This window comes from Alosa sapidissima, chromosome 1, assembly GCF_018492685.1.
Source record: "Alosa sapidissima isolate fAloSap1 chromosome 1, fAloSap1.pri, whole genome shotgun sequence".
In the NCBI taxonomy this organism is placed as follows: domain Eukaryota; kingdom Metazoa; phylum Chordata; class Actinopteri; order Clupeiformes; family Clupeidae; genus Alosa; species Alosa sapidissima.
This window is the reverse complement of record NC_055957.1, coordinates 4,693,340-4,708,516: the sequence shown is the minus strand read 5'-3', so window position 1 is coordinate 4,708,516 and position 15,177 is coordinate 4,693,340. Positions and strand designations below refer to the sequence as shown.

Below are 15,177 nucleotides of genomic sequence, written 5' to 3'. Positions count from 1 at the left end.
CTAGAATCATAGAACAGTAAAAAAATTATAATGTTGCTCACAGATTTATTTTAAAAAGTATTTTAAAATATTTTATCATATTTTAGTTGTTTAGCCATTGCTATTGGGCTATGGATAACACTATACATGGCCTGGTTGGATATTATGTATTGGGCTACGGATAACACTACATGACCTGGTTGGATATTATGTATTGGTGTACGGATAACACTACATGGCCTGGTTGGGTATTATGTATTGGTGTACGGATAACACTACATGGCCTGGTTGGGTATTATGTATTGGTGTACGGATAACACTACATGACCTGGTTGGGTATTATGTATTGGGCTACGGATAACACTACATGACCTGGTTGGATATTATGTATTAGGCTACGGATAACACTACATGACCTGGTTGGATATTATGCTACAACCAGGTGTGGGATTGTTCTGAGGTCAGAAAGAACAAGTTATGCACAATCATTTGGACCTGAGTTTCCCCTGTGTAGTATTAACACAGAGCTTAGTTTTTGTAGTTAAAGTAGTCCAGAAATCAGATCAGATATATAGTATATTATTAACCAACATTTTATGTTAAGGCTAGTCATATCATCCCATTGAATAGTTTCTTCACTCATATCATTTGTTGCAAACCCAGTTGAAACCAGTAAGAGCTAAAAGAGTGAAATGAGTGTGAAATGAGTGTGAAATGTGTGTGAAATGAGTGGGAAATGAGTGTGAAGTGAGTGTGAAATGAGTGTGAAATGTGTGTTAAGTGAGTTGTTCCTGAAGGTGCAGTAGGGCAGCCATGTTGGGCTCTGAGAAACGGCAGCATGTGCTGGGGATGAGCCCTGTGTGTGCTCAGGTCATAATGAAATACCACAGGAGACACACACACACACACACACACACACACACAGACACACACACACACACACACACACACACGCACACACACACACACACACACACACACACACACACACACACACACACACACACACACATACATTCGCTGTTTAAATATTGACCCTGCACCTTTGCTTAATGAACACATAGCACACACACACACACACACACACAGCAAACAGTTCACTGGGGTTCAACTGTTTGATTCAAGGGTTAATGGGAATCTTGTTTTTTCAAACTGTCTGTGAACTAAGGCTCAGAGAAGTTAAACGTAACTGTGATGTAAAACAACTTGCCTCCTGACTAAATGGCTAAATGGAAAGATTTGAAGATTTGAAGGAGATCAATCACACACACACACCCTGCTACAAACTGCCCATTTTGACAATACATAAAGTACACCTTTCCCTTTTCACCTGTTTACGTCCAGGTGCAGAGCGTCTGTAGTTAGTTAAACACAGCAAGGTTTTTGTCTGGAGCTTGAGGCCGATGAGGGCAGAGAAGAGGAGAGGCCAGAGACATGGTTGCTACCGAAGGGTGTTGACGCCACTTAGTTACATAAGCAGACACATAAAAACACAGTGTGTCAAAGCTTATCATCAGGCCAATGCCACTTAGCTTCGGAGCTGGTAGTTCAACAAAGCTTTGTCTAATCGGACTTGTCAACTCTGATGAATGGATTTACTAGCAGAGAACGCTCTGGAAGGAATCGAAATTCTTAAGGGAAATAAAATGAGACCGGGCGACACAGGCCCATGGTTCTGTAGTTTCGGGGAGAACAGAATCTATTTCAGGTCTTAGTTACGGCGGGCTTCACAGAAAACATCTGGCTTTTGGTTTGATGGCTTCACGCGGTGGAGGTGTTACACAAGTCACTCAGGACTCACTACTCTTTTGTTCTAGCTGCAGCGATAACAGAAGCCATTTAGAAAGAGGAATAACGTCACAACCTCATCACACTCCTTAACAGCTTCCCAAAAACTGATGTGGCCGGCTGATTAGGTTGTCATTGTCCGTCCGCTCGCTCGCTTGCCGAGGATGTGGCTGCCGAGTTTAAGCTAGTTTTTGCAGGATGGAAGAAAAGGTCTTAGCCTGAGGGCCTCAGGAACCACTGGCAGGACACAGAGAGAGAGAGAGAGAGAGAGAGAGAGAGAGAGAGGGAGAGAGAGGCCTTCTGAAACTGTGAAATGAGATGTGTGTGAAAGTGATCTGCGCTGTGTATCTCATTGTGTCCAGAACAGAGAGATCCAAACAGGTGTTGTTTTGTGTGGTGATGGATTGCTCCTCTGTCAAGAGAGACGAGAAGAGGACCCCTGATGCTTAGTTGTGGGTTGGCAATGGTGAAATGATACGTAGACTATTTATGTTACGGAATAGGTGGGTTGTATAGGCTGGTGAGGTCTTGTGTGTATTCCATTGTTTTTTTTATCACTAGATTATCTGTCCAAAAATGGTAGATTTTCTCTCTCGAAGGCAATTTAAGAGGAATATCATCATTTATTTTCATAACCACTCTCAAAGCTAAAATCAAATGTTGTTCATGATTTGGGTTTCAGTGAATATAACTTTAATTGTTTGTTATTTTGTCAACTTTACTTTTGCATTTGTAAGTGATGAAGGACCATCTAGGCATTTGTACAACTAAAAAATCTAGTACTAGAGAAAATCTAGTACTTTGATTAGTATGTAGCGATGCTTTTCTGGAATGGTTGAGAAATCGTCTGTTAAACGGGTAGCCACAGGGAGAGATGGGATGAACCCACGCAAAACACTAAGAGTGATCTTGATTTGAAGCTCAGAACAGAAGTACAGGCCATTTCAAATACTCGTTTCGATTTTAGGTTATTTTAGATTTTTAGTTGTGCCAATATTTTTGAGGCAAGTCAAGCATGCACGCTTGTCATGTTGTTTGCACACAACACATCAATCTAAGAGGGCAGACGAAGGCAGCAGTCACCTGCCAGACTCAAGCTGGACCGAGACCAGACCAGGGCCACACCAGGGCTAGACCCAGCACCCGACCAGAACCAGACCAGACAAGGGCCAGACCCAGACCAGGGCCAGACCCAGACCAGACCAGACCAGAACCAGACCAGCACCAGACTCAAGCCAGACCAGGGCCAGACCCAGACTAGCCTGTCGCACTGCAGGGTCAGTGTCTATCAGCGATCTAGAGATCATCACTCTGGACAGCAGTTTGGATTTATGGAAAGCAGTCAGGGGTACCCCCCGTGCCGCACGCCCTGCCCCTGAGAGAGGAGAGGAGCGGAGAGGAGCGGAGCGGCCAGCAGCGCGTCCCGAACGGGGCCCAGAACAGCGCTCTCAGCGTGGAAAATATCATTGCTGTTATGACATTGTGTGTTTTGCATGTTTTGTAGTTGCAAAGCCATTTGAATGTAATCAGTGGGTTAAGAATATCCCTCATGAGATTGAATGCCTGTGTGTGTGTGTGTGTGTGTGTGTGTGTGTGTGTGTGTGTGTGTGTGTGTTTGTGTGTGTGTGTGTGTGTGTATTGTTGTGGTTGAGGGTAGAGACAGAGAGAGAGAGGGAGAGAGAGTGAAAGAAAGAGCGAGAGAAAGAGAGAAAGGACGAGAGAGAGAGAGAGAGAGAGAGAGAGAGAGAGAGAGAGAGAGACTCCTCTTCCGTGTTCCAGGGTTTTCGGCTTTTTATAGTCGATGCAAATTTTGTCCTCTTTTGAAACACCTGTTCTGATTGTGCGGTGTAGCATTCCCCCGCGTGTGTCCGGTAGCTCTCACGCCCGCGTCCTGCTCGTCGGGAGGAAGCGCTCGGCCAGTCCAGGCGTCTGCTAACTGGCGTAGCCAGTTGAAAAGGTCATATCAGAAGGGCGGCCCTGGGGGTTGGGACAGGGAAGCAAGGAGCCACACACACACACACACATACACACACACACACACATGAAAGGCTCCATTCTACTAAGCCAGCGTTCCGGAATCTGACTCTAGAAGACCTTTCATTTAGCGAGAGGGAGCGAGCCTCATAAAGTCACTCGCGGTGGATGCATCTGGTGATAGATGAATTGTTTAGTGAGGTCAACAGAAGGAGAGTGGTGTCATAATAAATAGGGAAGTTCCCTAACGCCCATGTGAATGACGCGCTGGCGTGACTGCCCTCCATGAGGCAGAGCTCACGGCCTGCGTCAGCAGCACGCCTAGATATCACATGCATGACGTCCGCAGTGAAAACATGAAATATTGAAGCATGAAGCTCAGTACTGTGTTCTACATGAACAGAAACACTGATATACTGGACAGTACTGGAGAGAGAGAGAGAGAGAGAGAGAGAAAGAGCGAGCGAGAGAGAGAGAGAGAGAGAGAGAGAGAGAGAGAAACACTGCTATACTGGACAGTACTGGAGAGAGAGAGAGAGAGAGAGAGAGCGAGAGAGAGAGAGAGAGAGAGAGAGAGAGAGAGAGAGAGAGAGAGAGAGAGAGACAGAAACACTGCTATACTGGACAGTGCTGGATAACAGAGCAGCTGGACATACGTCCCTAACTGGCTCTGAAGTAAGACGTGCTTGAAAAGCATCTGTCTGCCTAGAAATGCTGCAGGACTTCGGGGATGTTGTTCAGATGTCTGGGGATTTCATCAAGCCGATCACAGGTCTTTGGGTTACAGACAAACAAAGACTACACAAAGCAGCAATGCTATTCCAAATTCATGTTTTCATCGTTTAAATAAGTCTCTGCAAAGTTTATATATATATTGTTTAAAACTATGAAGAGACCTAGTAACCATTTAGATTTGATGGAGGAACTGACTCAGTTACTGTACTGTACACAGTGCCAATGACATCTGGGTTGGGAGCACTGATGGTCTTTGGGTTGGGAGCACTGGATCGATGGTCTTTGGGTTGGGACCACTGAGATAACTGGGCCAGATATAAGATATAAAACAGATATAAAACAGATATAAAACTTCCTTACGTACAAATTTGATCTTAGACCGTGTGTACCCTCAAATCTACGGAGCCCCTAAGGGGACATGAGCAAAAAAAAATCTAAAGTTTAGTTTCATGTGCTCACGTGAAACTTCCATGTGCTCACCTGAAACTTTCATGTGCTCACGTGAAATGCTCAGATTTATAAAAACGTCTTTGACGTGGAAAAGTGCTTACCTCCATGTCAGGGGCCTCATTTATAACGCGTTCTTACGCACAGATTTGATCTTAGACCGTGCGTACGCTCAAATCCATGCCAACGCTCAGATTTATAAAAAACGTCTTTGACGTGAAAAAGTGCTTATCTCCACGTCAGTTTCAAACTTGACGTACGACCATTTCCTTGTGGTAATGCCTGGGTACTGCAAGTAATCTGAGGTCCAAGTGCGATGCATTTTCAAAATTCCAAGACCAACGATCTCATGTCTCTCTTTGCCATATGCATGATCAATATCAGAAGATTTTTAAAGACGTTTTTGGACGCAGCTTAATGTTTCATGGTTTGGCATAAAACTGCTAATGAGAACTATAGCCCACTTAAGAAAGTGAAAAGACGTATCCCTGCTGAAAAAAACAGCTAGAAACCAGCTTATGCTGGTAGCTGGTTTTAGCTGGTTTTAGCTGGTCTTTGATGGTTTTCTTACAGCTCTTGCTGGTCTTTGCTGGTGTAGCTAGTTGGACCACCAGCTGGATATGCTGGCGTGACCATCTGAGGAAGCTGGTCATGCTGGTTTGACCAGCCTGTCGTGTGGGATACAGCTGGTGCAAGATGGTCATGCTGGTGACCAGCCTGCCAAGCTTGACATTGTTGGTGTAAGATGGTCATGTTGGTTTGACCAACATAAGCTGGCACGGCCAGTTAAACCAGCAGTGTAGACCAGCAACACCAGCTAAAATGACCAGCTTGAGGTGGTACGACAAGCAAAACCAGCTGAATTACCATCGTTAGGTGGGTAAACCAGCTGAATGTATGTTTTCGCAAGAGATTTGCTAGTCTAGCTGGTCAACCATCATAGGGTGGTCAAACAAGCTGGTTAACAAGCTGGTCAACCAGCAAACCACCTTTAGCTGGTCAGGCTGTTTTTTTCAGCAGGGATAGCTTACTTATTTCACAATATCTAAAAAAAAAAAACACCAAGACCTACGATAGAATAATTGAAACATTCTTACAGGTGATCTAGTATATTTAGTGATCTCTCCAATCTAATATTGACGCTCAAATGTCCAATTGCCCTCATTTAGGAGAGGAAGGCATTCAAAAAGGCATTCGAACAGTTTGATAATGTTGGAGGTTATTGTGCAGTATTGGGAATATAGGATAGTATTTGATCATACAGTTTTGAATGTTAAAAGTGAATAAACTTTTTTGAGAGGTAGATAAACTCTAATAAGAGGTGGGTAGGCCTAAACTCTATTTCTGAAATTGCAGAGGTGGATAAACTGCGTTTACTCGCGTTTAGCCTCCACTACATCCTAATTTGCGCTCATAGGCCTATTCCCAGCTCCGTAACAGAAAGGTAATTTGACTGTAAGCTATACAATGTAGGCTATAGATATTTTATATCAAATATAGCCTACACAACCAAGGGACGGAAGTTATCCTCTGAAAGCAGGGCATCTTCATATTTAGTGTTGTGTCGGAGTTGCGTAAAGAGGTGCAGAGGCCTACCCATTTTTTTTTTGTACAAAGTAGGCCTAAACATACGAAATGTTGATTATTCACATTACTGCAAGCAAAAGGAATGAAAGCGAGCAGAGGACAATGGACATGGATGCATACGATCTCTTTCCAGAAAGCTTTGCTGGAAAAAACATAATTAGTTAAGCTATTCGAACTGACGCATATAGGCTACTTAACATCAGATGGCATAGGCTAGGCCTATACAATGTTTTCAATATCTAATTTTACATAAGCTACAGCTTTTAGGCCATTGATTTCATTTAAACAAATGCTAATGATATTGATGAGGGGGTGTTTACAAGGCGGAGACCTAAAACCATCCGACTGCGCACAAGTTGACGTTCATTTGTGATTTATAATGGGCACATCTGGAAGGGTGGGGTACGCACGTTTTTTTGCGCGTACGTTCGTTTTCTCTGAATCACACGTACGATCATTTCAGAAATGATCTAAGATTAAATGAAGGATGGTTTCTACGCAACCCTTTTATAAATTAGGCCCCAGGTTCCAACCTGATGTACGACCATTTCCTTGTGGTAATGCCGGGGTACTGCAAGTCATCTGAGGTCCAAGAGCGATGAATTTCAAGACCAACGATCTCATGTCTTTCTTTGCCATATGCATGATCAATATCAGAAGGTTTTTATAGGTATAGATAGGCTATAGGTATTTTATATAATCTATACACCACAAGGGACGGAGGTTATCCTCCGAAAGCACGGCCTCGCATCTTTATATTTAGAGTTGCGGCCGAGTTGCACAAGGAGTTGCAGAGCGTGCATCTGTTTGCTTTATGACTGCTGGCAGTGCCCAAGATCAGATGCCAATAGGGGAGTTGGGTAATGTAGGCTAAAATATAAAGGTAGGCCTAAAGCAAACAATAAAGGACAATGTTTAAGCCACAGGACATTCAACAATCGCAAAGACTTTATTTGAATCCCGACATGCAGAATGAATGAAGAATGACCAGCAAACAAACTACTACTGCACAGAACACACACTCACACACACACACACACACACAACGAACAACACAAACAAACTACTTCTATAGGCCTACTATAGGGTGAACTCAAAAAACAACAAAAATTGTGTGAACAACAAAAATAATGTGAACAACAAAAATTTAGAAAGAACCATAGCCTACAAATATTAATAAACATAAATGTAAAACTTCAAAACAGTTTTGTTTCACTAAATGTTCTTGTTGGCTATACTTCTATGGCACATATTTTTTAGAAGTGTTTAAATGTCAGATGCCTCCTTCTGGCCAAAACAGATCATGATCAGGTAAAATGGGCCGCATGTTAGGTAAAATGGGTCGGTTAATAGCTTACACTCAACTTACTTTGACGAGAGTGTGTGTGACTAGCCTATGCTATGCTATGCTAGCCCATGATATGTATTTATAGCATGTGTATTTGTATCTTTTAACTCTTAGCTTTCAATCAAGTCTATCTTCTTAAAAAAATGGCCATGTTGTTGTAAAAAATCTTAAAAATATTAGTATAAAATTACTAAAAATGCGTGGCCCATTTTACCAGTACGGTTTTAGCTAAAATAGGTCGTCAAGTTAAATGGAATTTTAATGTATAAAAACATTTTTTGTTACAACAACCACGTTTCTCTGACTAAAGGTTTATATAGTTGATGCCATATACAGAGCTTTCATTACTTCATTCAATTCAGGTTATATGAACCTTATTTTAGTCAAACATATTGCTCATCTGAAATCACTCACCTTTCAATTTTTCCTGCCACTGTCCATGTTCCCACTGACCTATGAACGTGTCATAAACAAGTCATAAACGTTTATGACATAACGCTTCTGTTATTAAGTAACATTCGTTTTTTGTCATAACATGTTAGGGTAGGATTAGGGTTAGGATTAGAGTTAGGGTTAGGGTTCATGTGTCATGACAGTGTCATGTGCTCATGTGTCGATACTGTCAAGTAAAGTGTTACCGAAACGTTAGTCCTACATGACATATCACTCTTATATTTTAGCGCGCTGTTTTATAGGCTACATCAGCATTATATGACCCTGGTTCATATTGGAAACGTAGGCCTACTGTAGGCTACCATAACATACGGGATTATGCTGTAGAGGTCTTTCCTTCATAAGGTAGCATAATATGTCCTACTACCAAAGTAAACTTACTACATTTTGATTCACATTAGTGCAAGCAGAAGGAATGAAAACAAGCATTGGACAATGGACATGGATGCATAAGATCTCTTTCCAGAGAGCATAATTAGTTAGGCTATTGGAATTGACGCATAAACATAGGCTAGGCCTAAACATTTTTTTCTGATATATATTTTTAGATACAGCTTAGTTAGGCCATTGATTTCATTAGCATATATGATATTGATGAGGGGGTGTTTACAAGGCGGAGACCTAAAACCATCCGGCTGCGCACAAGTTGAAGTTCATTTGTGATTTATAATGGGCACATCTGGAAGAGTGGTGTAAGCATGTTTTTGTGTGCGTATACGTTCGTTTTCTCTGAATCACACTTACGATCATTTCAGAAATTGATACTAAGATCAAATGAAGGATGGTTTCTACGCAACATTTTTTATAAATGAGGCTCCTGGTTCTACAAGTGCAGGATGAACACTAGAGGCACCTTGAGACAGGATGTTGCATCACACAGTGACACGCATCAGGATTCCCTCTCCACACCTGTCACTCAGCATAAAACCACACAGGTTGGGAGAGTGTGATAATAATATATTGTAATCCAAACACTGTCCGCAATGGTTTTCCTTCTAGGATATTACTGAAGATGCAAACTTCAACTGCCCAGCCCGTGACCAACTTCACCACAGCTTTCCAGAACACCACGTCCACCACCAAGTCCAAGGAGCAAATACTCACCCAAAGTAAGACTTGCTTTTTATTAATTTTTAAATCAGAGTACATTTGCGATTTTAGCTTTTCAATTCTGACAAACACAGCCCATTAAACATTAGACGTCTACATGACGTGCAAACAAAGTCCGCTATTTGGACATCTAACCATGACCCCACTTGGACGTCAATATGCAGTTCATTTGAACATTTGAACGTCAGACTAGGTAACTGTTTTGGACGTCATGTGGACATCTTAAACAGGTGCAGAAAAGTCTGCACCTTCAGGGGGCCAAAATTGGACTTGCAAAACAACATAGAAAATATATCGTTTGGACGTCTCTTTGCGCAGTGGGAGGGTTTTGGAGTTATAAAGCACATATTTGTAGTTCCACACAATACCTGAAATGCTCCACCTCTGACAGTGACACTGACTGCAAATTCATAGCTCTAATGTTCAGATGAAGGTCAGTGGCATCCCTGTTGAGATGGGGGATTCCTAATCATGTTGCTTTGACCATGTGCACATCTTTGTTATGGTAGCTGTGTGAAGTGTTGAAATAAAGACATGGAGTCGTGTCATTAGAGAAAAGGAATTACATACAGTAGCCAGATGACTTGATGCATTGTGTGGTGTGTGGGTTTGCTCCTACAGGTTCTGGTGCCATGATAGCCCTCATTGTCATCGGGATCATCATCATTCTCACAATCTTACTCATCATTCTCAAGACATACAACAGGTGAGGCCGCATTCCTGTGAAACCAAAATAGCACAGGATTACACTGGCTTGGTGAAGGCTAGTAGTTAACAAAATAACACATGCGGGTGAACTCCCACAAAATAGCCTCGTTTTCGCTCACTGATTCGATGGATAAGTAACTTCACACAAAGGTCTTTTGAATTTGTGTCACTTCTCTTCAATTACCTGGCAAGAGAGAGAAAGGTTAGGCGCATTCAATCATCATTTGTCATCTCTCAGGCATGAGGTAATGGAATACCTGTGTGGAGAAGACATGTAGCAGCACTAGTTTACAGTAGGCTAAGTAACAACTTGCAAGTATGTGCAACTTGCCTTGGGGGTGACCACTTCAAAGATTGAATTTTGAATGAACCCAATAGAGAGTAAGCAGACTATTTAAAATACACCTTCACAGGGGCGCAGGAGATATTTTGAAAGTGAGGGGGACCAAATTGTGAACACAAACCCATAGTGAGATCAGATTTCCAGATATCGGATCGCCACCTCTGGCCCACTTTCGACCATCATATTTTAAACTTGCCAGAATATTAAGATAATACCATTGATTGTTTTCAAAATATTGTTTGATTAAAATTGTCAAAACTGTGAGATGAGAACAATGCCAGATCTGCCCTCAGACCAGCTTCTTGCTATGTGCTATGTGCAATTCTACTCATTTTTTTAGATTTATTTTACACTACTTGGGCCAATGGTAGAATACTCTAAAAGCAACATGATGTTGATATTTTATGAAGCCATGAATGAATCATCATGCCTATGATCCAAACATAGACTACATGATCAAATAGCCTAGTTAGGCCTACAGTACCTAAATTGTCTGGTATAAACCAAATCAACTCTCCACTATGTGTCTGCAGTTAATATTTATGCAATGTTAGAACATGTTGGCTTAACAAGTTACCAGTCTAGAACACACAGAAAATTGCAACAGAAAGTTGCCTTTATAATCAACTATTTGTTCCAACAGCATTTAAACAAAGCATTTATAAAATTGAAAAAAAATATTACATAAGAAGTCAAATAAAATACTGTTACTGTAGTAACTGTACCACATTATCGCAAGCTTCAAAGAGCTCCCCATGTCTGTGACAGCCAGACGCGACACCGCTAAATTCTCAGCTTGTTTATACCCCACACTGAACGCGTAAGAAAGGCCCATCACTCTGGGGTGTGGTCGCCTACTCTCTGGGATTTATGCACCAAGGTAACTGAAGCATCCAATTTGTGTCTTGAAATTATGTTTGAAATAAATGTCTTAGAACAAAAACTTTGGGTAGGCCTATATACTTGTATTTTATAGTTAGGCTAGTGAAAACGAGTTGATCAGTAGGCTGGTTGAGTTTGTTATCAATAAACATAACAGCTAATGTCATGTTGAGCAGGAGATAGGCTACCATAAATCCTCAAATTATGCCCGGGATTGATTCTATTTATAGCCGGACACAGGGCTCGAATTATCTTTTTGTCTTCAAGGGGGTCTCTCTATCTCATAAAAAGTTGACACACCCCGCGCGTAGCCTAACAAGGCGATACAATGAAATAGCCAAGTGGCGCTTTTGCGCAGTACAGTATATGCGCACGGTAGGCCTAGGATTTACCTTGACACAAGCATACAACAGACATAGATTTTTCATTACTTTTAATTAATTTCAACATATTATTGATTATAATAGTCCATATCTCAATTCAATTTCACAATACAAAGAAATAGACTAAACGATTTAGTCTGTGCCATGCTCAATTTCACAACGTAACTCATTTAAACCAGACCACCGTCTCAGATAGGCTATCCTCAGTGTCAAACACAATAATGCATGTAGTGTAACTTATACACAGGGGAAAAAGCACTAACTGGCAGAAATGAATAAAGCCAGCCAAACTATGTTCTAGTAGGCTAATGTGTTGAACCGTGGAAAATGAATAGACGAACAATTTTGGAGTTTGCACTGAGATATTGTCGGGTAGCCATTGAATATTCCGACATCAGAGATTGCTAAGAGGTGTTTCAAAATAGCTGGGAACTTTCCGGAGCTCTGAATGGCAGAGGATAGCTAGATCATCAGACAACACAATCATTGTAGGCTGCATTATGGGCCATAATGTATGGCTTTGTCAATCAACATAGAATAGGTAAAGCGCAAGTTCAACAGCAAACAGGACTTTTCAGCACGTATCAAACCACGTAGGCTAGCCCAATGAACGCCTATGCAAATAGACAAAACACTCACATCAAAGCAGGGTGACTTCTTCAGATTTGCGAGTGCTGTCAAATCGATACGGTTTGCTCATATAGTCTAGTGGTGTGGTGGTGAAGTGTCATGCTGCGTTCAAGAGCGTAGTGTAGGTCTACGTCCCGTAGTAGCCTATATTTTAATTTAACGTCTTTAATGGTAAGAGATCGCACAGGGATGGATAATGAGCGGTTGTTTAAGATTAAATTACAATGCCAGACACCTTCAGATATGAGAGACCACCTCAGGTTTTTGACTTTGTTGCTTTCATGGGAGCCAGTCGTCACTCTATGGGAGCTCGGCTCCCTCTGGCTCCCACGTAATTCGAGCCGGCCGGACAATTAAAGGCAGGTTCTCATATTTGCCTATACCATACCAGCAATTGCCATCAGTCCACCAGCACTAGAAGACATTGCTTCGATTTAAGTCAATGAAATAACACCTCTTCTTAATATTTTATTATATTGTTGGTTGGATTAATAAAGTCGTTTTCCTACCATGGGTCTCCAACACACGTTCTCAAGCTCATTGTCTTGCCGCCCCTTTCGAGCTAATTGCCAGAGGCTGAAGCCTACTACATTTAATTGTTGCGTGACTCAAGGCATTCCAGCCTATGAATTTAATAAAAAGTAGCCTACTAAATCATGCATAATTAAACAATAACTCAATTTAGGCTACTTGGCTACGCAAAAAGGTTTCTATTACAGCACAACCCCTATTCAATGAATGGCTACCTTGTCTCGCAATAAACAGCGGTGGAAATCCCGACACTTTTTCAACTGCATGAAACATAACAGTGAAGCATCAAATATCTCCCAGAGTTCAGTGCCCATCAGTCCCAACATTTAGCAATATAATCAAACAGTCCAAAAGTAAATTAGATCCCAAACCAAACCGAAAATGTTATGCTTTTGATGGCCTACCAGTATGCCGCTCCAAACGAAAAGCATCTCTAATGATGGTTGTTAGTAGACAAACTGGCTTCAGAGTGAATATGAGATTGTGCAGTCTTACAGTACTGTAGATAGCTGTGGTTAGTGATGTGATGCTGTTAATGGGGAGTTTTACATAGTTAGCGCAAACCCTATAGGTTATTATTTATTGTATATAAGGCTTTTTTTCCTTATCAAAAGTGAGGGGGGCGACGGCTGTCTCTTCAGCACTACGTGGGACACATCCCCCACGTCCCCCGTGCCTCCTGCGCCCCTGCACCTTCATAATAACACACAAAATTATCAGGCTAACATCATGTTTAGTGATGAATGTATAAGAAGGAGCTACTTTTCACATAACACCATATCAATAGCTTAACTAATTATGTTTTTTCAGCATAACACCACACCTTTTGAGGTATATATACAGTATATATATATAAAAAAATAGATTTTAACTTTGATTTATTGTTTCCATTCCCCAGGAGAACACATACGTCAAGGATGATGGCTGGTGTTGGAGGCTCCAAAGCTCGTAAAAAGTCGCCCTCCTCAACCCAAACGAACCTGAACATGAGTCACCTAGGACCCAGCTCGGTGTCTGGGAGTTTCGTCCAATCATCTGTGCCGTCAGAGAATGGCTTCCGTCTCCCACGGGTAGACTTGACCAGTGTTGACCACAACAGCTTGGACCAGCAGAGCACGGCCAGCGGCTCCACAGTGGTCACCGTACATGACACGCCTTCCATCGAGAACACGTAGGAGCGGCAGTTGCCACAGCCAGAGCCTGAAACAGACTTCAGAACCGGCGTCTATGTCATACCACAAGGATTAACGGAAACAACACCACCTCGATGAACAAAGGAGAGCCGCACTGAACGTCGCCGTACTCGGCGAGACAGTCACGAGACTGTACTTGCGATAGCCAGCATAGATATATTGACCCTTGGAGGATCTTTAGATGTTACCACTACAGGTTAGGGGCAGGATGCACCCATGAACGGACAGAACCATGGACCGATCAGGTATGGGGAATCGCGCGCCAGGAAGTGCGCGCAGGTCTCCAAATTGCTGCCCCAGGACTGTTACAGTCCTACATGTAACCCTCAAGCGTGCTGTGTGACGGAATACGACTAGATGACGAACTCAGAATGTTGAGAGGGTAGAGAGAAGCAGGTGTAGTAAATGCAGCCATGTCGGCGGTCTCTTAATTTAGCAGATGATTTTGCACTAGCCGTTGCTGTTCTTGTGACTGTTGTGACACGTCTTTCATGAACCTTAATTGAATGTGAATCTTTCCTATATTTTGATTTAAATCTAAAAGTATGGTGTAAGAAAAATATTTATTTTTGTAAACAATTTTATTTATTTGACTGATTTCACCTTCAGGAAACTGTTTATAAAACATAGGCCATGAGGCTGTGCTTAAATATAATCAAAGTGCAAATAGAATGTGGAAACACATCAAAGTTTTAAAAAGTCCACAAGGCCGTCGCCTACCATGATGATCTGTGTTTTACATTCCCATGTTGCCCAAATACTGAACACATCCTAGGCTACATTTAATATCTCCCAATATGCCAAAACACTGATCATTCAACTTTTAAAAATCTTACCATATCTTAATTCATCTTTATGTGATTGATCAAAGTTTCTTTTCTTGGTTATACATGGATAGGCTATATCATCCTTCAATTTACTTGTAATGTGAATGCCATGCTCACCTAAACATTTTTAATAAATTCTTATCTCCACATTCTGAACAGTGAATTCTCCTTCATTTCCACACATTACTTAGTCTAATTCTGCCAGTTCTGTTATGCTGAACATTCTAGTCAACAGGTGAAACAGAAAATGTAGCAAAGG

General features: G+C 41.7%; 1 protein-coding gene across 1 annotated transcript in view; it reads left to right on the top strand.

The window, feature by feature from the left end:
• Positions 1–15,074, top strand: part of LOC121707276 (non-compact myelin associated protein) — a 16,167-nt gene extending 1,093 nt beyond the window's left edge. Inside the window, exons 2-4 of the mRNA XM_042089719.1 lie at positions 9,311–9,420; positions 10,043–10,127; positions 13,797–15,074. Coding sequence (XP_041945653.1) covers positions 9,324–9,420; positions 10,043–10,127; positions 13,797–14,073 — 459 coding nt within the window. The 5' untranslated portion in view covers positions 9,311–9,323 and the 3' untranslated portion in view covers positions 14,074–15,074. The remainder of the gene's footprint in view (positions 1–9,310; positions 9,421–10,042; positions 10,128–13,796) is intronic.
• The last annotated feature ends 103 nt before the right edge of the window (positions 15,075–15,177 follow it).